Source organism: Echinops telfairi, unplaced genomic scaffold, assembly GCF_000313985.2.
Source record: "Echinops telfairi isolate 266 unplaced genomic scaffold, ASM31398v2 ScPeMD7_7400;HRSCAF=8409, whole genome shotgun sequence".
NCBI classification, from domain to species: Eukaryota; Metazoa; Chordata; class Mammalia; order Afrosoricida; family Tenrecidae; genus Echinops; species Echinops telfairi.
In genome coordinates this window covers 18,840,189-18,865,695 of record NW_022111300.1, presented here as the reverse complement: position 1 = coordinate 18,865,695, position 25,507 = coordinate 18,840,189, and the positions used below count along the sequence as shown (strand labels likewise).

At 40.2% G+C, this 25,507-nt stretch overlaps 1 protein-coding gene across 2 annotated transcripts in view; it reads left to right on the top strand.

Annotated features, from left to right (window-relative positions):
* Nucleotides 1-25,507, top strand: part of GAREM1 (GRB2 associated regulator of MAPK1 subtype 1) — a 224,227-nt gene that overhangs the window by 70,546 nt on the left and 128,174 nt on the right. For both annotated transcript variants that reach the window (XM_004702937.2, XM_004702936.2), the window contains exon 2: nucleotides 6,349-6,489. In XM_004702937.2, coding sequence (XP_004702994.1) covers nucleotides 6,349-6,489 — 141 coding nt within the window. The remainder of the gene's footprint in view (nucleotides 1-6,348; nucleotides 6,490-25,507) is intronic.

The window sequence follows — 25,507 nt, the reverse complement described above, 5'->3', positions numbered from 1 at the left end:
ATAACAGTTGTATGAGCCCCTAATAAAATGTTTAAAAAAAAAAAAAAAAGAAACAGTCTTCATGTTATTTTTAAAAGCACCGAATGGAAGCGTGACCTCTTTGGTGGTAGACATCATATAACTGCTTGAACCCCTCCAGGCAGGTCTAAATTATTCATGTATACAGAAGCTACAATTATAAATAAATTCATCTACTTGCAATTGTAATGAAAACTGGAATGAATTTTGTTATCATGCGACCTGCTCTCCCCATGCAGGCTCCCTGTCCGCTTGTGTAGCAGTCCCATCCTGTCTTCTGCAGATTCACATAGGAAAACATCTCGCCAATGGCAATGTCAACCTCTTGACTACAGGGACCGGCGTTCATTTATATTTTTGTCCACTTTCTCATAGCCCTGTGCATAAAAGATAGGTACTTTATGTATGAATTATTTAGATATGCCTAAGTGAATTCAAGTAGTTATATAATATCTACCACTAAAGAGGTCAAGGATCAGTGTGTTTTTAAAACAACATAAAGACAGTTTCTAATAAGTACAAATTGGTTAAGTGAAAGGACTAGCTTAAACTAGTAATAGCAATTAAACATTAGAATGTCAATCTAGTACCTTGCAATCAGCTCTAAAACAAGTTTACAAATTAAGCATGGAATGTGAACAAAGCTAAGAAACCAATATTTAATTTAAACACCCCTCCCCTAAACCATGTTATTGGGAACTAATACCGGTATCCTATCATTCCATAATTTAATCACATCAAGCAGTATATTGTACAGTTGCTACCACAATGAGTTTCAAAACATTCTCTTTCTTCTTGAACACTTTACATCGGCTCCCTTTTACCACTCTCTCCCACCGCACACCCCACCACTGTACTCCCCCAAAACAAATATTTTAAATGAAGGGTTGTTGTTGTTAGGGGCTGTCGATTGGTTCTAACTCAGAGCCACTCTTTGTACAGCAGAAGTTAACCCTGCAGGTCCTGTGCCGTCCTCACAATTGTTCTCATGTTTGACCCCATTGTTGCAGCCACTGTGTCCATCCACCTTGTCCAGGGCCTGCCTTCTTTTCCACTGCCCCTCCACTTTACCAAGCATGATGGACTTCTCCAGGGACTGGTTTGCCTTCACAGCTTGTCCAAAGTATGTGAGAAAAAGTCTCCCCATTGTTTGCTCTAAGGAGTATTCTGGCTGTACTTCTTCCAAGACAGATTTGTTTGTCTTTTGGCAGTCCATGATACCTCAGCCATCAGGACGTGCTCCTAAAGGAACTAGGAGATAAGGTTCAGGTAGAAAACAAAGACAGGAGAAGTTCCAGTGTGCATGGGGATATAAGGTTGTAGACCCATTGGAACCAGGTCTTGTGTGTGTGTGTGTGTGTGTGTGTGTGTAACCATCGGACCATGGATGGCCTGTAAGCAGAGGAATAAGAAGAGTGATATTATTTTGGTTTTGCTTTTAGTTACATTGTCTGTTAGCACCATTTTCCCACAAACTTTTTGAAGCTCCCTTGTATGTATATTTTCTAAAATAATATTTCATTTTGCTTGATGAAGATGAAGGTTTTTTTACAAAGCAGTTTTAGGTTCCCATTTAATAATTTCCACACAAGTTGCCCAGTGGTATTGATCACATTATTCAAAATGGATCAGTAGCCTCACGATTTCTGCTGCGCTTGTTTTATCTGCAGTGCTGTATTTTTTTTAAATGATTTTCCTAGCACTAACATTAAAATAATGTGAAGAGTGAAAAACTGGAGAATGAAAACTTAGCTAAGAGGTCAGTTCCACTAGGGCAAGTCCTCTGTGCAGCCTGATAGCACCAGGCCCTAGAACACAGGTGGTCCTTCTCTGCCATCAAGTTGATCCCAATTCACCTGGACCCTATAGGACAGGGTCGAACTGCCCCATTGCATCCTGAGACTGTAGCTCTTTACAGGAGGGGAAAGCCTCTGCCTCCTCAGGAGCAGCTGGGGTTTCTAACTGCTGACTTAGCAGTCCAGTGTGTAGCTCACTATGCCACCAGTTGCTCCTTAGTAAGCGCCAAATGAATTTGTGGTGCCTGCATGAATGGCTGGGACCATCCAGGTAGGAATGCATAGAAGATAGAAGTCAAGAGAGCTCAACAGTAGAAGTTAGCATGGATTTAGGAATTGCCTAAACTTAATTGACTCCCTGAGATGTATACAAGAATATAAATGATAGAAAAAGGTTATAAAGGTTAAGAATGGAACCTTGATTGACGCTTAAAGAGTTATAGCTAATATAAAGGGAGAAAGCTGAGAAAACCTAACATCGGAGAACAGAGAGCTGAATCTGCATATTTATACGCCTATTTTAATTGGTGAACCCGGATATTCATACATCTATTATATTGGCATAGAAGCCACCGCAACAGAATAGAGAGATAACAGTTTGTGCATATCCAGATTATAAGTATGTATTTTAAATTTTGAGATGGCGTATTTGTGAAAGCAGATTAATGTTGAAAATTTCTTTAGTTCTGATTATACTAGTGTCAAAACTGATTTTCCAGGCCTGTAACTCTCAAGGCTGAGCGACCCAGGTCAAAGTGAGCAAGTAAAATGTGGTTGACATAGTGGATATGTGTATGGGTTGTATGAGCCCCCAATAAAATGATTTTTTTTTAAAAAGTATAGTTTATGAATTAATTTTTATAGTGTCTCTATCAGGGGTACACCTTATGGTATTTGAAATGATTATGATGTTTTATTTCTAGAAAATTTGTGTGAAACTCTTATTTTGTCTAAAACAAGCACCTGCTTCACTTGTTTTAAAAAAGGAAGAAAAACAAATACAGAAAACAAGCTCCAAAATCTACAGACTTTTTTACTTTATGACTTCGAGAATCATTTGAAGGCTTTACTACATCAGCAGCAGTCTGATTTCACATTACATTTTCATTTTGATTAACTCAACTGCAATTGTTTCTTGGATGCCTCTTTAGAGTCCACTGTGGAATAAAATTAAAATAGTTTTTATGATCTAACAGTTTAGTTGCAGAAAATGACGTTTTCCCATTTTCCCTGAACGGCACTGTGTGTTACCTCTGAGTTTCCTGCATTCACTCCCGTGGCTCTATTTTCTGCCCCCTCCGGTCTCTCTTTCGTAGGCCTGCTGGATTCATGTTCTAAAGCGGAGCTTTGGGCATTCTTGAACACAAAACCTTTCACTGAATCCCCTTGCTTCCCTCTCCCTGAAGCCCAACGCATCTCTCAAGGAGAGAGCAGCTTCCACGTTCTCTGACTTTTCTTCTTGATCCTCTCTGTTGGAACTTCCCATCCTCATATTAGACTCCCTATTCCTCTTATGTAGCAATAATTATACCCTACAAACCCTGGCGGTGTAGTGTGTTGTGAATTGGCTGCTCACCACAGGATCGGTGGTTCAAACCCACAAGCCATTCTACAGGAGAAAGACGAGGCTTTCTGCTCCAGTAAAGATGAGCAGCCTCAGAAACATGAGAACGGTTTAGTTTTGTCCTATGGAGTTGTTGTGAGTCAGAACCAACACGATTGCAGTGAGTTTGGTTTGGTTTAGTTTCCCTTATGCAAAATAAAACTTAGACAAACTTCTCACCAGGGAGAATGTCAACTTCTTGATGCAGGGACCAAACCTTATTTATATTTTTGCCTACTTATCCATTATCTTGTATGTAAAGGATAATAAATGTCACTTGAATGAATGAGTGAGGAATAGTTTAAAATTGCACACATACAAACCGCCCCTTTCCTTTCTCTTTGACTCATGATAACCCAAGCACAAGGGAATGAAATGCTGCTCCATCCGTTCCACATGCATGTTGGATTGTGATCACACCATTACGACCCATTGGGTTTCGTGTGGTGGTTATGCGTTACCAGTTGAGCTGCTAACTATAAGACCTAAAGTTCAAAACCGCCAGCTTCTCCACCAGAGAAAGGTAGAACTTTCCACTCCTTTAAAGAGTTACAGTCTCGCTGCTGGCAGACCCCTACTAACCACAGGCAAGGGTCCTGAACAGCCTTTCTACCAGACATAGATCATTGTAATCTTCACTATGCTGGATCCAACCTGATACTTAGTCAGCCGACCTCCTGTTGACCCAACCTGAATTTGTTCTAGGTGAAAGTATCTCTTAGGTGTTCTGTGACAAAACTTTCTTTCCTGGCTTTTTAAATATTAAGGGTGGTCTTTTCTTTCTTACTCATTACTTATATTTTTAATCTTTATATTATTATTATTTTATCCTTAGCACTTTATTTTTTTATTGTTTCTATTGGGCTTCCCAGTTTGTGAAGCACAGAAGGAGTGGATACATAGAGATAATAACTGATACAAAAGCTTATAATGGATGTGTAGGGGTGGACTGCAGATTATAAGGAGGGTGAGGGGACTTGGGGAGTAAATAATGAAGGCGAGACGTGGGAGGGAACACTAGAACTGATTATGATTATACAACTCATTTTAAAGGTAATTTAACCACAGGGAGGAAAAATGCTCAAAAATTGATTGTGGCAATGATTGTACAATTCTTCTTTATATCATCGAATGATTGAATTGTATGATATGTGGATTAGGTGCCAATAAAAATATGAAGAAAAAAAAAGACGGTCTAGTGCCTATAGAGACAGCAAGTCGAATAAGGGTTCCTGGGGGATCATCAGCAGGTGGTAGTAAAGCAGAGGTGATGTCAAGGAGCTCAAGAAGGAAGAGAATGTTTTGAAACCGATTGCGTTAACAATTGTACAATACTGCTTGATGCGATTGAACTATGGAATCATATGATATCTATATTAGCTCCCAACAAAATGGTGTTTTAAGAGTTAGTCTCCTCGGATACTCGTCCCTGTCCCATAGGGTCACTATGAGTCAGCACTGGCTAGAGGGCAGTGAGTGAGTTATGTTTTAGAAGTAGATCACCAGGCCTTTCTTCCTGGTTTGTTTTATCCCGGAAGCTTCCCTGAAACCTGCCAGCATCAGAGCACCATGCAAACCTCTTCTGACAGCCAGGTGTTAGCTATGCATGAGGTACATTCCTTAGGGCTCAAACCCAAATCTCCATGGAAGCTAAGAATTCAACCATGAACCCTTCACTGCTCTCATTGTAATGGTTAAAACATAAGCATTAACATCACTATGATTCATTTTCTGCTTTGTGAGCCTGTGCATTTAGACCAGTTCTTTTAACATTCTGGAGCTTGATGTTCCTTACCTTAAAAAAAGAGAAAACTATCTCAAAAAGGTAGTGCATTACGTGTAATATGTCATACATACGAGTAAGTCAGACGTGTTGCTAACAAGGGCTGCAGTTCATACATTTATGGGTTTATTACAAACAAAAATGTGGTGTAAACATGTCTCTGCAATTAGTGACTGGCTGCAGACAAATTCATTAGTATGTCTGTCTTAGTGTCATTAGTATACTACCCCCCCAATTGCCCAAATCAGAATAGCGACTTCCAAGGGGATCTGGAGGGATCAGTTAAATTCAAGGAAGAAAAGCCAGAAGGTTATATTGACTGGTTTTTGAAATTCCAAAGGTGTAATTTTGATACAGTTTCTCAAAGGATGCATCAGATGATTGTGGCTTTTATATGAAGGTGTTTCCAGAAGATTGAAAACTGCATTTGTGAGAAACAGGGCAGGATAGTAGCACTAAGGAATATTCACCCTATCATGAAATCCCAGCTCATTGTTCACAGGTGGCAACAAAATGAGAATTTTGTTGGGAGACCTTAGCTCATCTACCTTACAGCTCTTGTCTTGCTCCTTCAAACTCCTTTTTATTCCCCAAACCCAAAGAACATTTGAACATAATATAATTCAAGTCACTGAAGGGTGCCAAAACTGCCCCTTTGATGTGGTGTACTTTGTAGAATACAGAATTCATTGGAGAAGGGTTGAGAGACAGAAAAACTGATTTGAGAAGTATATAGGCATACATGAAGGGAATGTCAAGAAATTATGATTTCACATCTTGATATTTTTGCTTAATAAAGGTGTGTATGATATTGTAGCAATCCTTTTTTAAATTTACCCTAGTATCTAAAATATCTAATACAGTGCCTAAAAAATACAACATAAGCATCCAGCTAATGTCATTTTATTGTCATTGAGATATAAACAGTGAGATACAAGGCATTTGAAAAATCTATTTGCAGAGAAATATACCTTTCTATAAAATTCTATGTGTATTGTTAACACAGTATGGATTACTTTTAATTTTTTAAATTGCTAATTCAAAGTGAAGTCTACTTCATAGAGTTTTCACTCACGAAATGTTCTTGCTGTGTTGCTGTAGTAAGTGGATATGAATTCTAAGCTGTATGCGATCATTACATTTTCTAGGAGAATGCATAGAAGGCCTGCGGGAGAACGATTACCTTCTGATTCATTCATGCCGTCAGTGGACGACCATCACTGCCCATAGTTTGGAGGAAGGGCACTATGTTATTGGGCCAAAGATAGAGATTCCGGTACATTATGCAGGTAAGGCTCTTCTCAAAGGGGCACGTGAACTCAGAGAGTAGAAGAGAACTAATATTGTTGTTGTTTTTGTCTCCCTCCAGAGGAGGAAAGGGCAATTAATGGACTATAAATTGAGGCACAATGATGTAGAAAATGTAGAATGCAACACTTTATGTAGTTATTTTACTTGTCGTGCATTGAATTGTGTCTTCCAGAAATATGTGCCAACCTAGCCATGATTCTCAGTGGTTGGCACTTAAGCAATTTGGCCATTATATAACGATGTCATCATCTCCCTTGATGTGATCTGAGGTGATCTATCAGCAATGGCGTTAGCATGGATGGAACCCCCTTGCTCAGGTCACAGTCCTGATCCATGCAGGAGGAGCTTGTCTGGGGTGTGGCTTGCATCACCTTTCATCCCACAGGAGATGAAAGAGAATGGAGCCCCTAGTGGAGGGTGACCTTTGGACCCAGGTTCTTTCCTAGACATAGGAGACATTCATGCCGTCGCACTTGGAGTTCACCAAGGAATATTGAATCCATAGACGTGAAAGGAGAAAGGACCTTTCTCTAAACCAATATAGAAAGAAAGCTTTTCCCTACATAACTAAGCTGTCAGTTGGGTCTAATGTGTAGTAACCCCGTCTACAACAGAAGGAAACACAGCCGAGCGCCGCATCATCTGCACAATTGTGATGTTCAAGCCTTATGTTGCAGCCACTGTGCCAGATGTTTGGAAGGTATATAGCATTTCCCTAGATACCTGAACGTGTTGGTAAATGATGTATTGTCTTGAACATATTTTCACTAACAGCCATTCATTGAGAAGGCAGCTAGCTCTATCTTCGAGGACTATCATAGTGTATTTATGAACCAGGCCACACGTTATAAATGTATATGAAACCTGGACATTAATATCACACCACTTTACATAAAATAAAGTATATTAAAGTGCTACACATGCCAAACAGAATCAGATGGGTTTTGCCAGCTCATTGGGGGGTTGGATGTTTGGCAGACGAGAATGGATGGTTATGACTATTCACCTGCTTTTCCTGTAGGCTTCCTTAATTGCGTTAGCAAGAGGCTGAGGTGATTATTTTAAGGTTCAAATAGATGATGATTGATCATTTTGTTTTGGGCTTCATATATGAAAGGGCTTCAAAGGTTTCATGGAAAAATTCCCTTTTAGTTTCATTTTCCCATGAACTTTAAAAATCTCCCCTCCTTTTAACATAACATCAAGAAACCTGTTTCACAAATAAAGATTAATTTAGTAATTAAACTGATCTTAGGGAGAGGGAAAAAAAATCAAGGCTAACACATATACAAGAGGGTAGTGTATTTTGATGCAAGTAATATAGAGATGGTAAGTCCCAAGAAAAGCGTTTCGGAAGCTTTAGCAGGATGCATTCTGTTTCAAAGAATATACAGTCTTCAAAACTTCATGGAATCTTTTGTTGTCTTTTCATTCAAGTTCCACATGAATTTTTGCAAGTCCTTTTCAAGGTTGCCCTTGAAAGGGAGCAAAAGTAAATTGTAGAGACGACAAATATCAGCTGTGTCTCTAGCTGATGTGTGGTCAAATTTTAATTAGTACCAGTGCCAACATCCATTGCCATTGAGTCTGTTCTGACGCATGCATATTCTGACCTTATACAGACAGAATAAAATGTTTCCAGAGGGGATTTCAAGGCTGTAAATCTTATCTGGTGTAGACAGCCATGTTTTTCTCCTGTGGAGCGAGCAGCAGGGCCTCTCGACTTCTCATCTTTTAGTTAGCCAAACAGCTTAAAGCCTGTGCTACCCTGGCTCCTTTAATTAGTACCAGGGACATTTAATCATGTATTTTTACTAATTTGTCAGTATTTTATTTGGGTTACGATTAAGCTCTTGCATTTTGAGGAAAATTAATAAACAATAATGCAAATACATTTAACTTACAAAGCCCGTTGGCTTTGTAATCAACAACTTCATTTGATTCCTGGTTCTGCCAGTTACTGTGTATATGACCTTGGGCAAGTTACCCAATCTTTTCAGATCATAATTTCCTCATCTATAAAGTGAGGTTAATTACCTTGACTCTCCCTTAAGGTAATTGTAAAAATTAAAAGAAATAATGCGAGGGACACACCTTTTGGGGTGCTTGCCACTTAAGTGCTCCATAAAGATCAACAGTGATGATTTGATAATGATAGCAAGCAAATGTTTCTAAGTATTAAACTCTTTCTTTTGCACAACTAATTGCAAGTTGAATTACCGACTCCCTGCAGGATTACTTTGACCACATTTTGTGGTCTTGTTTTGCAGCATTTTTTCTTTGAAATCACAATAATTAAAAAAAAGAAATTGCAATAATATGATATATTGCCTTATACCATTTACCACGTTTTATTCTTTCATAATGTTTTGCCGCATGTGTTTTATCATTTCTTAGAGAGACACACACATATGTGTGTTTTCTGAACCATTTGAGATTGAGCAGTGTCATAAGCCCTATAATAGTCCATAAATTCCTCTTTAGATTCATGCAGCACATGCAATGATGCTGAATGAAGGAAGATCATAGGCCAGTGGGTGAAAAGTACTGTGGATCCAGTGGAAATGGAAGCATTTCCAGGGCTCTGGTTGCCATCGGCGTGGCTCCATGTGGATTTTCAACAGGAATGTGAAGCAGAGTGTGTGGCTCACCTCTCCAGAGAAAGAGAGCAAGTTCCCAGAATCCTCATGAGAAGGCCACGCCCACAAGGAGACATCACTCAGCCTATGACTTGGTTGACAGGCTAGACTCCACCCTTTCATTCGTTTATCAAGTTGACATGAAATTGTGTAACTACCACAAGCAGCATACACAGTATATCACTCCAATACTTCAGCTGAAGGCAAGAGCAGAGCTTTCAATGGACATTTTAGACAAGTGGGATCAAGATCCAGAAACATTTCGTGTAAGAATTGTAACAGGAAATGAAATGTGACTTTACTAGTACAATCTTGAAGACAAAGCACAGTCAAAGCAGTGGTTACCAAGAGGTGGAAGTGGTCCAGGCAAAGCAAAAAGGCTAAGAGCAAAGGTCGTGGCAACAGAATTTTTTTTTTTAATGCTGAAGCATTTTGCTGGTTGATTTCTGGGGTGCCAGAGAATGAGAACACATGCTCATTATGAGAGTGTTTTGAGAAAGTTAGTCACAGCACTAGCAGAGGAACATCTGGGAGAGCTTCCCTTAAGAATCCTTCTCTACCTCAACAACACCCTTGCTCCTTCCACTCATCAAACAAGGGCGAGTTTGTGAGAGTTTCTATGGGAAATCATGAGACATACCTTTCCCTCCGGATTTGGCTCCTCCTGACATCTGTTTGCGTCAGAACCTCTTTTTTTAAAAATCCCTAAAAGATACCTATTTTTCTTCATTTAATAATGCATTTGACGAGGAACCTCTCAGGACCAGGGGTGACAGTGGCGATACCAGGAGGGAAAGGGGATGTAGTAGGGGGGAATGGATCACAGGGAGCTACGTGTGGCCTCCTCTCTGGGGGACGGGCAGCGGAGGGGTGGGTGAAGGGAGATGCCGGACAGTGTAATATAAGATACAATAATAATTTATAAATTATTAGGGGTGCATGGGGGAGAGGGGAGGAGGAAAGGAAGGGGAGGGGGAAAAAAAGGAAAATTAGCGGGTTCCAGGAACCCAAGAGGCAAGCGAATTTTGGGAATGATGAGGGCAACAAATGTATAGATGTGCTTTATACAATTGATCTATGTATTGTGATGAATTGTATGAGCCCCAATAAATTGATTTTTTAAAAATGCATTTGATATGGATATTACTAGGAAGGTGACAAAATAGCTAACAGAACTCGCTTTATTTTTTCTTTTGTTAATGATCATTCTACTGTAAGGAACTTTTTCCTTTTTTTGCCATTTATTTATTTGCTTACGTACCTACCAGTGTATATAGAGACTTGTGACTTCTAATTTTATCTACTAGATTAATATCTTACTATTATTACTGATTTTAATGTTCCAATAGGTACTAAGTGCCAATTTAGAGAGAGAGAGAGAGAGAGGTTTGCTAGCTTCTCTTTGTGTGCCAGACCATGTTTTTTTAAACATTTTATTGGTGGCTCGTACAACTCTTACCACAATCCATCCATACATTCATTGTCAGACCTTGTTTTGCATCGCAAGTGGCAATCATTCATTCATTCCAATCAGTGTACCGCTCAGTCAGGCAACGTTCCTCTGTCAGGTCTGTAACCTGACATTGATGCATGGCATCGCCTCAGCCGACATTCACAACTCTCCTTCAGCATATTCTGGAAATGAGTGTTTTAAAGAAATCACAAGTCAGAGTGCTTTCCCTATATTCTACATTAGGGATTTTCACGTAATGCCTTATGTGAAAACAAATAAGCTTAAAGAAAAGATAAAGGTAATTTGCAGTTCTTTTCAGAACTTTACTCTGAAACATGAGGTAAATTAAAAAAAAAACCAAAATGCACTGCCCTCGGATCCATTCTTACTCATCAAGACCCTATAGGGTGGGGTAGAACTGCCCCCTGTGGGTTTCTGAGATTGTAACTGTTTATGGGAGTAGCAAGCCTCATCTTTCTCCCAAGGAGTGGCTGGTGAATTCAAACAGCTGACCTCAAGGTTAGCAGCCCAACAGGTAACTACTACACAACCAGGGCACCTTGACGGGAGTAAAGAGATTTCTTATTCCAAATTCTGAAATCCGTATGTGTGTGCTGGGAAGAGGGTGACAAAACTTGCCTCCTCCTAGCAAAAATAAGTTTCAGATTTTGGGCAAAAATAATCAAATAATTGATTCCAAAGGAAATAATGTGTTCACTCAGCTTCACATATCTTATTAGCAGCAGAAAAACCCTGCAAAAAAATGGCCTCACCAGAAAAGTGATTGCTAGTTTTCCACATGTTTTATTCAAAATGTGTCACAAGCAAATTTCAGCTCAACTCCCTCACTCTGCGTTGCTATTCAAAGGGCAGTGATTTACTAAGCATGTAAATCCAGAAGCCAGAAAGTCTGTGCCTCCCGCATGTGGGACGTCTGTCTATCTGACAATGCCATTGCACTCTGCGTCCTCTGTTATTCAACAAGAGATACGGTGGGGAAGAAAAAAACAACCAACAAACCAGCTAACACAACTTAATTATAGCCAAGGGTTTCTATAGAGGAATGATTTGTGTGTTCCAATCCGTATATATATTCATCAGATTCCCTGAGTCTCTGAAGCTCAGAGTGCTGCTCAAATACCCCATTTAGTCACCACTGAAGCTGAAACCGCAGTGTTCTCCCTTTGTGCTACCCCTCACAGGCCCGTCCCCTAATTTTGTATTCACAATTTACATAATCTTTCTTTAAAAATCATGGAAACGTTAAGTCCCACCTCTCTTGCATCTAACATATCATTAAACCTCTTAGACGCCATGTTTCTAACCTACAAAATGGAGATTTGCTGTGGAAAATGTGAAGATCATGCGCTCTCACTTGGATAAGTGACTGGGCACCACACAAGGCGTACCTTATAAATGAAAGCTCCTCATTAGCTGCTCTCCCTTAAAAACCAATCCACCAACCAAGAAATTACCCCCCCCCCTCCCTAGAGACAAAGTTTTGATAAACCAACTAGATGAGAATATGAGGAATCTGTAGGTATGCTCATGACCCACCTGTTTTAGAGCTACTGTAATGGAATTCTGAGTGGGTTGATGAAATTGTCAGTTATCCAGGGGCACCCTTGCTGTCGTCATGCATGAACAGATTGCTTCTACATAAGTATCTGAGATAAACTCCAGCCGCGTTTGGTGTCTATTTTTAAATCCTCATCCTACAAATCCGGTGAATCTATAACGAGCTAAAATGATCTCAGGACTCCCTCCAAGCTGAAATGAGTGCAGAAATAAGTGATACTTGAGCACGTGGTTGGTAAGAATTGCTTAGGTTGTTGGTAAGAACCCGGGCCTTACACAGCAAGCACCTGGATTTATGTCGGCGGTGCCTGTTTTTAAGAATGTAGGATGTACAATGTCTCTCTCGGGCAAAATTTTAGTCATATGGTTTCTAACCTTGAATTGTAATTACTGAACAAAAGGAAACGTCAAAACTAGCTAATTTTATTCTCCTGGGTTGCGAGTTTAATTAGCATGAATCATCCATTTACCAAAGTAACTGCTAGTATTGAACAACATTTTGAATACTTTCTCCATCCCATGGGATAAAGTTTATGGGATAAGATGGATCTAACCAAACTTCTTTTCAAAAGTCCTAAGAAGTAATATACTACATGTGGGAACATACTGTCTCAGCCAATTTTGCCACAAATAAACATTAAGTAGCTACCAAACGGTATCTAATCTAATTCCTAAGTTTATAATGAAACCTTCAGGGAACAGTTATCTTTAACTTTTAGAGGAAGCAACAAGGTGGGTTTCATCATTACCGGAATTTTGCAGAGGTAGCAACTGAAGTTCAGACTTCTTCAGCACCTTATAATATTGCAGTTAATGACAGTGACTTGAACTTAGGATCTGTGGCTTCAGAGCCTGTGCTGCTGCTCCTACCCTCACCCCCGACAAACTCCGTTTCCTGAAATGTAATAGAAACGTGAAAGGCATGCTACCCATGCTATAGAAGAAAAATGATCAGCATGCACTCAGTAAACTGAATAAAGCTTTTGCTTTTCTCTCATTTTAAATATGCCTGTCTCCTTGTAGGGGAGAAAGACTACTGTCTCAGAAACCCACGGGAGCAGTTCTACTCTGTTCTATAGGATTGCTGTGAGTCAGAATTGACTGGTTTTTTTGTTGTTGTTTGAGGGTTTTGTTGTTGTTGTATGTTTCTTTGGTCTTCTTATATTCCAACTCTGTCCGATAAAGTAGATGAAGGACCCTGGACCTTTGCTGGTTCACCAAAGTGGTGTGTCGGCAGTAACACTTGGTCATCTGCTTCCAAAGGGTCACAGCCATGAAAAGATAATGGAACAATTCTACTCGATACACATGAGATGCCATGAGTGGAAATTGCTTTGGTGGCATGTCAGAACAAGATAACATAGTTTTCAAGTCAGATATAAGGTGGCTGGATCTTTCACACATGGGTATTTATCTTGATATGTGAAAACCAGGATTAAGAAACCCTGCAATTATTTAAGAATAACCAAGGAAATCTCAGTACAAATGATATTCACAATGAAATACCAGTGAATTTGTTTTTATTTTGTTAAGTAATAATAGTAAGAGTTATGAAGGACAGTACTCATATGTTTTTGATGCACATACTAAATCAATTAGAGACGTGTGATAATGTATCATCTACTTCAGGAAAAACAAGCAGACTGAAGTAGGTGAAGTATGAAGATTTGTTAAAATTGTTAACCTTGGGCGAAAGATAGGTGGGTGTTCATTACACCCTTCTCTACTTTGAGACTTTTTGCAATAAAATTGGGGGTCAGGGCCTGGGTGGGGATTGACTGGCATAGCAAGCAGCACCAAAGGTAATTGTATTGTAGAACTCTGTTCTTATCAAAACCGCTCAGCCTCCAATCTTGACTCCTGTTTATATTCCCAAAGGGTGTAAGTTCTGTAGTGAAAGTTCGCCATTCGTGGGGCGATTTGTTCCCCTGTGGAGTGTTTGTGGAAACGATGCAGTGGAGGTGCACCAGGAAAGGAACAGTTCTGTTTCCACAGTGTGGTAGGGTCCGCTTTGCCAGTGGCTTCGTTTGGAGCCTTGATTGTTCACAGCCTTTGTGAGTTACTCAGGGCTGACCCAACTGATGGTGATGGTTTTATACACAAAATGGGGGAAAGGAAGAGATGTGTGTTCAGACTCCAAGGAAAAAGGAATTAAGGCTTTTTTTTTAATTTGCCAAAGAAGAGTTTTATGATAAGGGGAAATAAGGGCAAATACAGTGGAAATTTATTGGCCCCACACTATATGGATTTCCTGGCGTGTTCTAGGAAGGCTCATATTATGTGTGTTCTAAAGCTTTCAAAATGCCTGATTGCTATTTTCACCTTATACTTTATCCTCTCTTAGAAATTTTGCACGCCATTCACTGAAAACACAAACGGAAATTCTAGGTTCAAAACAAAACTTCCTGTAAACAAACACCCGCTAGGCACAAAAGAGGAGTGATATGGCAGCGGTTCTCAACCTGTGGGTCTCGACCCCTTTGGGGATCGAACAACCCTTTAACAGGGGTTGCCCAATTCATAATAGTAGCAAAATTACAGTGATGAAGTAGCAACAAAAATAATTTTATGGTTGGTGGGGTCACCACAACATGAGGAACTGTATGAAATGGTCCTGGCATGAGGAAGGTTGAGAACCACTAACATATGGGGTTTGAAGCTCATGAGCTTCTGTTTTCAACATGTTTTTTACTGAGCTGTAGGCACTGAATGGAAAGTGGGGACTTGAAAAGGCAATGCAAGTATAATTTAACCTATGAGATAATGTGATTACTATCAGGTGGAAAGTTTGAACAAACAGCCCGTGACCACACTGTTAATGGGCTGTTTATAGCATGGGTGGGAATGTGCTTGCCTCACTCCATAACTTGATTTCCATTTTGGATTTAAAACCTCTAAGAAGTAGAATGATGTTTTTAAGGATGGCCCTTAAGCTTTTTGGAATTCATTTGGGTTTATTCTTCTTTGCTGTAAGCAGATTCGCTTAAACATAAGTTCCAAAGCTAATTGCTATGCTAGCAAACCTTCCTGGAGTCATTGCACTCCACTTCTTAGGGTTGGAATCACTTGCCTTCATGAGTCATTATCTAGCAAAACTGTGTGCTGGCATTCTGTGAAATTACTTACCAATCCCAGCAGTTGCCTGGTGTCCTCGTACTCAGAAAAACGACATAAATCTTGCATGACCTGTGAACTTTTATGACATCTGGGATAAGTGGAGGGAGTTTTAGTAAGAGGCACATGATGGAGTAATTCCAACTTGTTAGGACGAGTATATAAGAAGTCATGGGATTCTCCCCTAATAGCAAATTAAGCTGATGATGGAATATGAGACAAGCAAAATAACACAGCACCTTTCTTCCCCTTACATTAAAAACATCTCTAGGTAAATTAAAGGTAGTAGGCACATATATATTTGGAAAGATTCCATTTCTTCTTTCATGTCTTTAATATACCATAAATTTCATACCCAATGACAGCTGTTTTTCCTTAGTGCCCCCCTCATACAATTTCATCATCCTGGGTTTGCTTACTAATGAACAAGTCACTTGTGTGGGGATCCCAGTCCCCTGTCTGCCTGGCCCCCACCTCCCAATACTCATTGAATAGACCCTTTCCTCCCCATTCACCCTCAAGGAAGCCCCATGCCCACTTGGAACTTCAGAGTGTGACCTTATTTGGAAATAGGTCTTTTGCATTTGTCATAAGGTCATACCAATGAGGTCATACCAGACTAGGGTGGACCCTAATTCAGTAATTCGTTTCCTAATAAGCTGGTGAAGAATACTGAAAGTACCATGGACTACCCAAAGAACAAACAAATCTGTCTTGGATGAAGTGCACCCAGAATCAGAATACTCCTTAGAAACAAAGGTAGGGAGACATCGTCTCACACACTTTAGACTTGCTGTCAGGAGAGACCAGTCCCTGGAGAAGTAGAGGAGCAGCAAAAAAGAGGAAGGCTCTCAATAGATGGATTGACACAGTGACTGCAGCAATGGACTCAGGCATAACTGTCAGGCTGGTGCAGGACTGGACAGTGTTTAGTTTTGTACGTAGGGTCGCTATGAATCAGAACTGACTTGATGGCACTTAAGAACAATGAATAAGAGGGAAATTTGAACACAGGGACAGAGTGGAAAATGCTGTGTGACATGGAGGTGAAGTGGCCACAAACCAAGGAATGCCAAGGATTGTGGACAGCCAGCAGAAGTTAAGAAGAGGCAAGAAATGATCAGCCCTGGATCCTTCCAACGGAGCATGGTCTACTGACACTGAGAGTTGGCTTCTAGCCTCCAGAATTGTCAGAGGGTGTACTTGTTATTTTAAGCCATCCAGTTTGTGGTACTTTGTTAGGGAAGTCCCAAGAAAGAAAGATAACTAACTCCCTACTGCAGTGCCTCTTTCTTTTCCAGCCACCTTCATCCCTGTCTCACCTGGTTTATCTAAAGACCCACTTGACTTCCCTTCCTTTCCTATCCACTCTGTTGTCAGATTTCCCAACCTCCCACCCCCACCTCTTGGTTTTGTTTTACCAATGTCACAATTATTCAGAGGTGCTTCCTCTGCTCCTGCAGAGTTTTGTCTTAGCACTAGGGCCTAGAGGCAAGTACATCTGTGTCTGTACTACCCAGGGATTTCACACAACTGTCTAAGAACCAAACCCTCTGCCACCGAGTTGATTCTGACTCACAGTGACCCTGTAGGACAGGGTAGACCTGCCCCCGTAGGTTTCCAAGACTATAACTCTTTACCAGAGTAGAAAGCCTCTTTCTCCTGTGGAGCGGCTAGTGGTTTCAAACTGCTGAACTTGAGGTGAATTGCCCAACTGTCCCTTCTTTTAGTCACCCCTAATTGTGAAAATGTACACTACGTCCCTATAGAAACTTTTCTGAATCTTCCACTGTATTTAAATAGGTCCTTCCTCTACTTCTGAAATCCTGTAACAATTTGTGCTCAAATACTTTAATGTTGCTCTTAATGGCTCCACTGCTAGAGGACTCTTGGTGGCTGTCCTAACACAGTACCTAGCACAGACTTGATTAGCTTAGCACACTCAATAAATGCTTTTGACAGAGTTTAAATCGATATATCTTTAAAACAAGTGTAAGTCAAGTTGCAAGGGTTTTTGTTGTTGTTGTTGTTGTTTTTAGTTTTAAGCTGGTTTACACAAATGCCTAAAGACTCCCGGGAGGACAAGTGTGGTCTTTTAACCCCTTGAGGCAGGAAGGTACATCTATAGTTGCCTATATTAGAGATCTCCCCAATAGAGGTGCAAACTTAATGGTGTGGAACTTTTAAATAAGAAGTGATGGAGAGGATGAGAGGAAAACTGGGCTTTCAAGTGAACATAGAAGGAAAGGGGGTTCTAGGTTTGAAGGATGAATAGTTTGTGGGATAGAGAGGAAGGAGTATTTAGACGATACGTTTAGAAACCTAGTTTGCAGCAAGCAAAGGCGAAGAGATTTGAATTTCTGGATGAATGATGGATTTGCCCTAAGGAGTATCTCACAGTCAGTTTTAAGCTTGGGGGGAGGTGAGGAATGTGTCAGGTGTCAGGTGCAGGGAAGGAGAAGTGAGTAGGCAAAACTTGTGGTAGGAAAACCAGTTAGGAAGCTGTTAAAATAAACCTTTGGGAAGATGATAAAGCTATGAAGTCAGCTTGGGGCGATGCTGATGAGGACAGAATAGAAGATCAATTAGTTTGTTTTTCCTACTTGCTTTTATTGATGTATCTTGTGTCCACTTTTTAAGGGAACATTTTCTTTTCTAAAACTTCCAAGCCTCGTGCATATATTTTTAATAGCTTTAATTTGTTTTTAATGTTTTCTTTCCATTCTTTCCCTCTTTAAATAAATGTTTTCAACAATATATTATCATCAAAAATTTCTCTAAAACTAGGTTAAGAGTAAAGGTTTAGATTTGTTTTAATTACTCTTCATTTCTAATGGACTCAGATACTGGACCTCTAGGTTGGCAAGAATGTGTTTCTTCCTTTAATGTCTCATGTCTTCTAGATCACTTGGGGACAGAGTGCCGCAGATGAATGTATTGAGAGTAAGGATCCAGTGGCGGGGGGGGGGGGGGCGAATGAGGCATACAAATCTCAGGCTCTGAAAAAAAGTTGATAACCATAGTGATTGGCTCATTTCACCTGTCCACTGCAATCTGGCAGTTACTTGCTGCCTTCATTGAGTAGGAAGTCCGTCTAGGTATCCGGTACTGGCAAAATGCCACCATGAATTCTGGTTGTATATTTTCAATGGTATGATAAGTAAGTTCACCTGTAGCAAAGGGTATGTATAAAAGTTGATTTGTTATCATCAAATCGTCCACTATGTATCTGTCTCCAATTTCTATTAGCTGCGTTACTTCCATGAGGAAGTTAAAAAACAAACAAACACCTAAAACAACTGTTTTCCTTGTTTAAACATAGAACAATTATTACCAATTGCAGTACAAATGGCTCACTTCCATGAGACAGCTAGCATACTAGCAGTGCTTCAAGTCTTGAGGACCACTGGGTGCAAGTCAAGGAAGCAGACAGCTGAGTCCTCTGTAGAGCAACTGAGGCAATCCCACCACAGGCAGCAAACAGCAAGGTAGGTCACCAGCAGTCAGCCAGATGACAGGATCCAACAGTCCCCATCTCAAGCGATGTGTACTCTAATAGCGTGGCAAAGCAGGTCTTGAAGGAACCTCAAACGATGGCGATACCGTCCACAGGTTGCGTGTTCCACAGGTAGTGTAGCTCAAGTTGAGGCAGAGAACCAGCTAAGGCAGCCGCACACTGGTCCGATCATTAAAGAGCAAGTGACAAGAAATGTGAGGCTCACTGAGCCATTTATCTCTCCATCCTTCAATTAATCCCACATGGGTTCATTGGCCATGTTGGCACAATAAACCTACCTATCACAGGTGCTATGATAATCTAGTGATTGACACCTGGGATGCTGATAAGCCTCATAAAGGCCACAGCAAAGAGTTACCCAGTCCCAAAGGCCAACAGTGTAGAGGGGGAGGACTCTGACTTTGCCTCTTTATTTGCTCTTGGCAGTCAGTTTGATTTGCTGCTACATGACCAGAAATTCTCCCTTTGGGGACAGAGGCTACCAGACAGACATTATCTAGGTAAGTCAGTGCCAGAGTCAGAGTTGATTTCTAAAATACAGCAAGCTGTTGCCCAGATTGAAAAAATATACCCAGGTTTTGAATCCACAGTGCTTTCTATGTGCCTTGCATGAGACTGACAGCATCCATGTTAGTCACAGTGGAAAAACTCAGGGGACAACAAAGAAGTCCTCCCTGTGACGATTGAGCGGTATTTATCTCCCAGAACTGCCCCAGCTCCTTTTTCTCTCTTGATATGAAAAACCGAGTGTATCTAGAAATGCCTAGGATAAACCGTTTAAGAGAATTAACAAGGCATTGCAAACCTTGTCTGGGTCAGCTGGCAATGTATATCTGCATATGATTCTCAAAATGCTGTTGGACTTAAGGATCTTAATATATCCTTATGTGTAAGGTGAAGTTTAAATTCTGTACCGTCTCCCTGCCCCCCCCCAAAAAACAATAGAAGGTCAAGTTTAAATTCCTCACTATTTCCTTGTCCCCCCAAAAGCAAAACACAATGTTTTTCTTCTATTAAGAATTATTTCTCCTTTCTAATATTTTAGCAACAGCCTTTAAAAAATTTTTCTAGCAACTGCAAGTTTTGTACCATTAACTCAATTATGACTCGTTGCCACCCTCTAGGACAGAGCAGAGCTGCACTGTAGGGTTTCGTAGGCTGTACTCTTCATGGAAGCAGATGCCACTTCTTTCTCTCGTGGAACAGCTGGAGGGTTTGAAACACTGACCACTTTGATTATCTGCCAAGTGCTTAACCACTGCACCGCCAATCACATTGAGAGTCCAGTTCTAGGAAAGAGAGAGATGACATGGAAGGGATATTGATAAAGGTCTCCAGATAGATTCAGGTATTAATGGACTACAGACGAGATGGTAAGCTATGGGTAGAGGATGGGGAAGCAATTGGAAAGGGAGGATTGGTGGCCATTAAGACTCAGAATCAGGAATAGTCAAGCACTCCTGGAGCTGGCTCTCATGCAGCTATTATGTCATCCTAAAAATCTACCCTTCCTGAAACTCCTTGGGTGGGACTAGCAGTTCAACACTCAGCTGCTACCAAGATTGGAGCATCAAACTCACCCAAAGGTACCTTGAAAGCGAGGCCAGTCAACGTGCTTCTCAAAGGCCGCGCCCATGAAGATCCTATAGAGTAGTCGTAGTTCCACTCAGCAGCACACGGGGCCCTCATGAAGTGAAATCCGTTCAGCAGCAACTCACTCCGATTTTTCAAGCCCTCTTCCAGCTGAGGAAACCAAGGCTTTGGGATCTTTGCCAAGGTCTTGAAGACAACACATGGCAACAGTAAGGTTCATGCTTAGAGCAGTCCAGCTTAGAAGCCTAAGAAGAGCTCATGGCCAACCTGCCCTCAGTGGCCAGATCACAATGTTTCTTGCTAGCCTCTGGGTTTGGATTTTATCATATAAGCAGTGACATAATATTTGTGTTTTAAAGATAATCTTTTAGCAGAAGGTGGGGATAGCTTTTGATGCCTATTGAGTTGAATAAGATGAAAGTAGCAAATAATAAACCCCATTATTCCTTCATCAGAGAAGGCTATAAATGGGCAGGCTATATAGATGATGAACAGAAAGCTATATAATCTTAAGTCTGATGAAGAATTTTGATTAAGGGTGTATTGTTATTTCTGATTTTCCATCTGTCCTTTACATATAAATCTTTTGCTAGGCCAATAGACATATATCCTGTTCTTAGCTATTCTTGCAGCGACAGCTCACCAGTTTGAGGTCCTTTTTTGTCTATGCCTTTACTTGTTGGAACTTTACACAGAAAGGTCTTTTCTATCTTCCCAAGGTCTGAACTTAGTCAAGGACTTGGTAAAGAGCAGAGCTTCCATTGAGCAGAAACCCTGGATCTGGATCAGCTCTATGTCAGTAACCCAGAAAGCAATGATAGAACTTAAAAATAGGCATTTACACTGAATGACAAATTCCTAGCTTATATGGTTTCATCTCACCTTAATCCTATGCTCCTCCCCAAGATACACACATTGCTGTCTACTAACTAAGCCATCTTTTGGGAAGGGATGAAAGTGAAATCAGATGATAGACTTTGCAGCTGTCCAGTCAGTTCCCACCCGTCACAACCCTGTGAGCAATAGAACAAACACTGCTGGGTCCTGAGTCAACCCCAAAGTGGTTGTTGCGTGTGAGACCATTATTGTCGCAGCTATGACAATCCACCTTATTGAAGGTCTTCTTTTTTCTTTTTTTTTTTTGCCAGCTCTGCATTGCTAAGCATGATGTCCTTTTCCAGGGTCTTGTCCCTCCCGATAACATGTCCAAAGTATGTTAGACAAAATCTCACCATCCTTCCTTCTAAGGAGCATTCTGGTTGTACTTCTTCCAAGGCTGATTTGTTCCCTCTTTAGCAGTCCATATTCTATTCTGTGTTTGCCACCAACTCTCTAATTCATGTACACCAATTCCTCTCTAGTCTGCCATAGTCACTGTCCAGCTTCCACTTGCATGTGAGGCCGTTGAGAATACCATGGCTTGGGTCAGTCCTTAGTCTTGAAAGTGACTGCAGCACAATGCAAAACCCACTACAACACCAGAATCCTTTATTGTATGAGATTTGGGACTTGAATTACTTCTTTTCTTCGGTTCTTTCAGCTTAAGAAAAGCTGAATGTGTTATTCTCTTTTGATTTTCAAACGCCTGGGTTTTTACCCACATTTTATTATCATGCCTTACTTTCTCAAATTATATTTTGTGATTTTCTTTTCAGCTCTTTTACTTATTTTCTTAATTTATTGCATTCTTTATAGCTACTGTACACTGAAGTAAATGTTTCGGAATCTTTTCTGCCATCCATTTTGGTCTTTTCTTTTTTGTCGTTTTAAAAACGTATTTGTTTTCTTCGTATGTGTAATTTTTTATATCATCCCACAACTCCTCTGGTCTTTGGTCTTCAGTGTTTAGTGTGTCAAATCTGTTCTTGAGATGGCCTCCAAATTCAAATGGGGATATATTCAAGGTCATATTTTGGCTTTGTAGATGTGTTTGAATTTTATTCAGCTTCAACATGAACTTGCCTATGAGCAATTGATTTGATGGTTTATTCCAGTCGGCCAGTGACCTTCGCTGATTAATGGCATTGAGCTTCTTTATCATCTCTTTCCACAGATATAAGCTATATAATTCCTTTGTATTTCGTATGGGCAGGTCTGTATGTATAGTTGGCCTTTTGTGTTGCTAAAAATAGTATTAACAATGAAGTAATTAGTCTTGCAAAATCCTACCATGCATTCTCCAGCCTTGTTTTGTGCTATGAAGGTCATATTTGCCAACTACTGATATTTCCTCTTTGGTCCTAATTTTCCCATTCCAATCAATTATTATCAGTGCATCTCAACTGCATGTCTGATCAATTTCAGCCTGAAAAAGTCAGTAGAATTTTTCAATTTCTTCATCACTGTAGTGATTGGTCTGCCATTTGAATAATAGTTGTAGTGACTGGCCTTTCTTATATGTGTATGCAGACAGCCTTGTACTTCAAGATTGATGTTGAAAATATTCATTTTGATGATGAATCTATCACAATTCCTGGCATTGTGAATGTCCAATTCAAAACGGTCAATATCAGTCTATTTCAACTCACTAATGCCTACATAAAATCAATGATTCTATCAACTCACTAATGTACCATTTCATTTTTGATGACTTCCAATTTTCCAAGACTCACATTTCTTACACTCCAATTTCCAATTACTAATGAATGTTTGCAGCTGTTTCTTCTTATTTTGAGTCATGCCCCATTAGCAAATAAAGGTCCTGAAAGCTTTACTCCATCCTAGTCATTAAAGTTGACTCTACTTTGAGGAAGCAACTCTCCCCAGTCCTATTTAAGCGCCATCCAATCCAGGGGACCTAGTATTTTGCTGATACTCAGTAAGGATTTCAGTGGCTGACCCCTCAGAGATGGACTCTTTTTTCCTTCTTCCTCGATTGCCTTAGTTTGGATGCTCTGCTGAAACCTGTACACCATGGATGGTCCTGCTGGGCTTTGTAGTACCAATGGCATAGCTTCCAGTATCATAGCAACACCGAAGCCACTACATTATGACAAACTGATAGATGAGAAGTGGTTACCTGTCGTAGAGCCATTACATTTTTTCTTCACCATTAATATTGTAGGGAGCTTAAGTGGCATTGTAGGCTATGCATTGTTTGCTTCTTTCAAAGTCCATGGGAGAAAGATGAGGTTATCTTTATAAATATTTAAAGCTTCAGAAGCCAATTAGAGGGTCTTTAGGAGTAAGTATTGACGATGGCAATGAGTTTGTGTGTTTGTTTGTTTCATTGCAGTTCTGGTGAGTCCCCCTCATCGTAAAAGTGGGACCTTTAAGCTGGTGGCTATTTTGAGGGCTGTGCAGTAGACACACTACACTGGTGGCCACTCTACCAAGGCCACATATCATCCACACTGGTCCATCAGTCACTGTAGACCTTGAATGGCACCGCCTGGTAGCCATCACAGTCTGTGTTCCACCTTGTGTCAGCCCTGTTCCTGGCAAAGACTGAAGTTCACTCTCTCTTTCTTTATGACAAAAATAAATAAGTAGATAATAGATAGGTAGGCAAACACCCATAACAACTATAACAAAATACCACTGATCCCAGTAGCATTTGATCAAGATAAAGACTCCTACATGGAGCCCTCATAGTTTGTGATCCTTCTGAAAATTCATCCTCAACTAGAGGAAATACTTTTTTCCAAAGTGGCATCATATACAGTCGGTTCATTGTCTTGGTTCAGCCTTTAGTAACAGATCCTATGTAAGTTTCTGTGTCTCAGTTTCATCATCTATAAAATGGAGATAACAATGCATGTAGCATATACTTGCTGTGATGTGCTTACATACAATTTGTTTATAAGACTATCTAGCATATGCTAAGTATGATGTTAGTATTCCCTCCTGTTGTTGCTATCATTATTTCCTAGTTCATGCACGAATATCAAAAAGGAAACGTTTCAAGCACTGACAACGTGAAAAATATTAGTTCAGATTGTGTGATTGTTTCACTGGAAAAACCCAAGAGAATCAGCTAAAAGATATTATAGTTAATATTAGAATTACTGGTAAACTGGATGATCTAAAAGAATCAATAATGTTTCTTTGTATACTAAACTAGGTAAGAAATACATGGTGTAAATGCTGGTTTCATGTTCTTTTGTGGAAGTCAAGAAAATATATCATCAATGGCTACACCGAATGTAAATTGATTAATGCACCAGTCAAGAGAGAAAGAATGGTAGAGTATATAAGAAAATGGAGCCCATCCATATGCTACCTACTTGAGACACAAAGGTAAAAATAAGCTAAACAGTAAGGCGAGAAAAAAAAAATACATTAAGCAAATACTAACCAAAACAGCAGGTTTGGCAATGCAATCTCTGATAAACATGCTTACAGCAAAAACACTCTTAAGAGAAAATGCCTGAAAGATCCGTCCATTAAGAAATATAAACATAATGAGTATCCACTATCCCAGGGAAAACGCTTCAAAACACATACAACAAACTTTACCAAACTCCTCAATAATAGTAGGAAACTTTATGAAAACCCAATTTGTAGAAGGCTATGGAAGACAATGGGAGCCCGAAACCCATCTGCAGAATATCTAGTCAGCCCGAGCTGTTGGCAGATCCACTCTACCCAAAGGCAAGAGTCCCGAACAACCTTACTATCAGACAGAGACTGTTATAATCTTGCTTATGCTGGATCAAATGTGATATTTGGCCAGTTGACCTCCCTGTAAACACGACCTGAAATTGTTCTGGGAGCGAGTATCTCTTGGTTGTTCCATGACAGAAATTACTAACCTGGCTTATTGAATGTTGATGAGGGCTTTCTCCCTCGCAGGCATTATTTCTATATTTTTTGGTCTTTATATTAGTATGGCCCTACCACCGTAGTGCAATTTGTTTTTCATTGTTTTCTGTTGAGTTTCCCAGCTGTGAAGCATGTGGGAAAGGTATTATAGGAGATGCAAGAATAGGTGACAGGGAGGGAAAGGGGATTTCCCAAATAAATAATGAAGGCAGAACGGGGGGAGCACTAGAACTGATTGTGATTGCACAACTCACTCTAAAGGCAATATAACCATTGGGGGGAGGGGTGTGTTCTAATATATATGTGGTGCTGATTGTACAATTCACCTTGATATGATT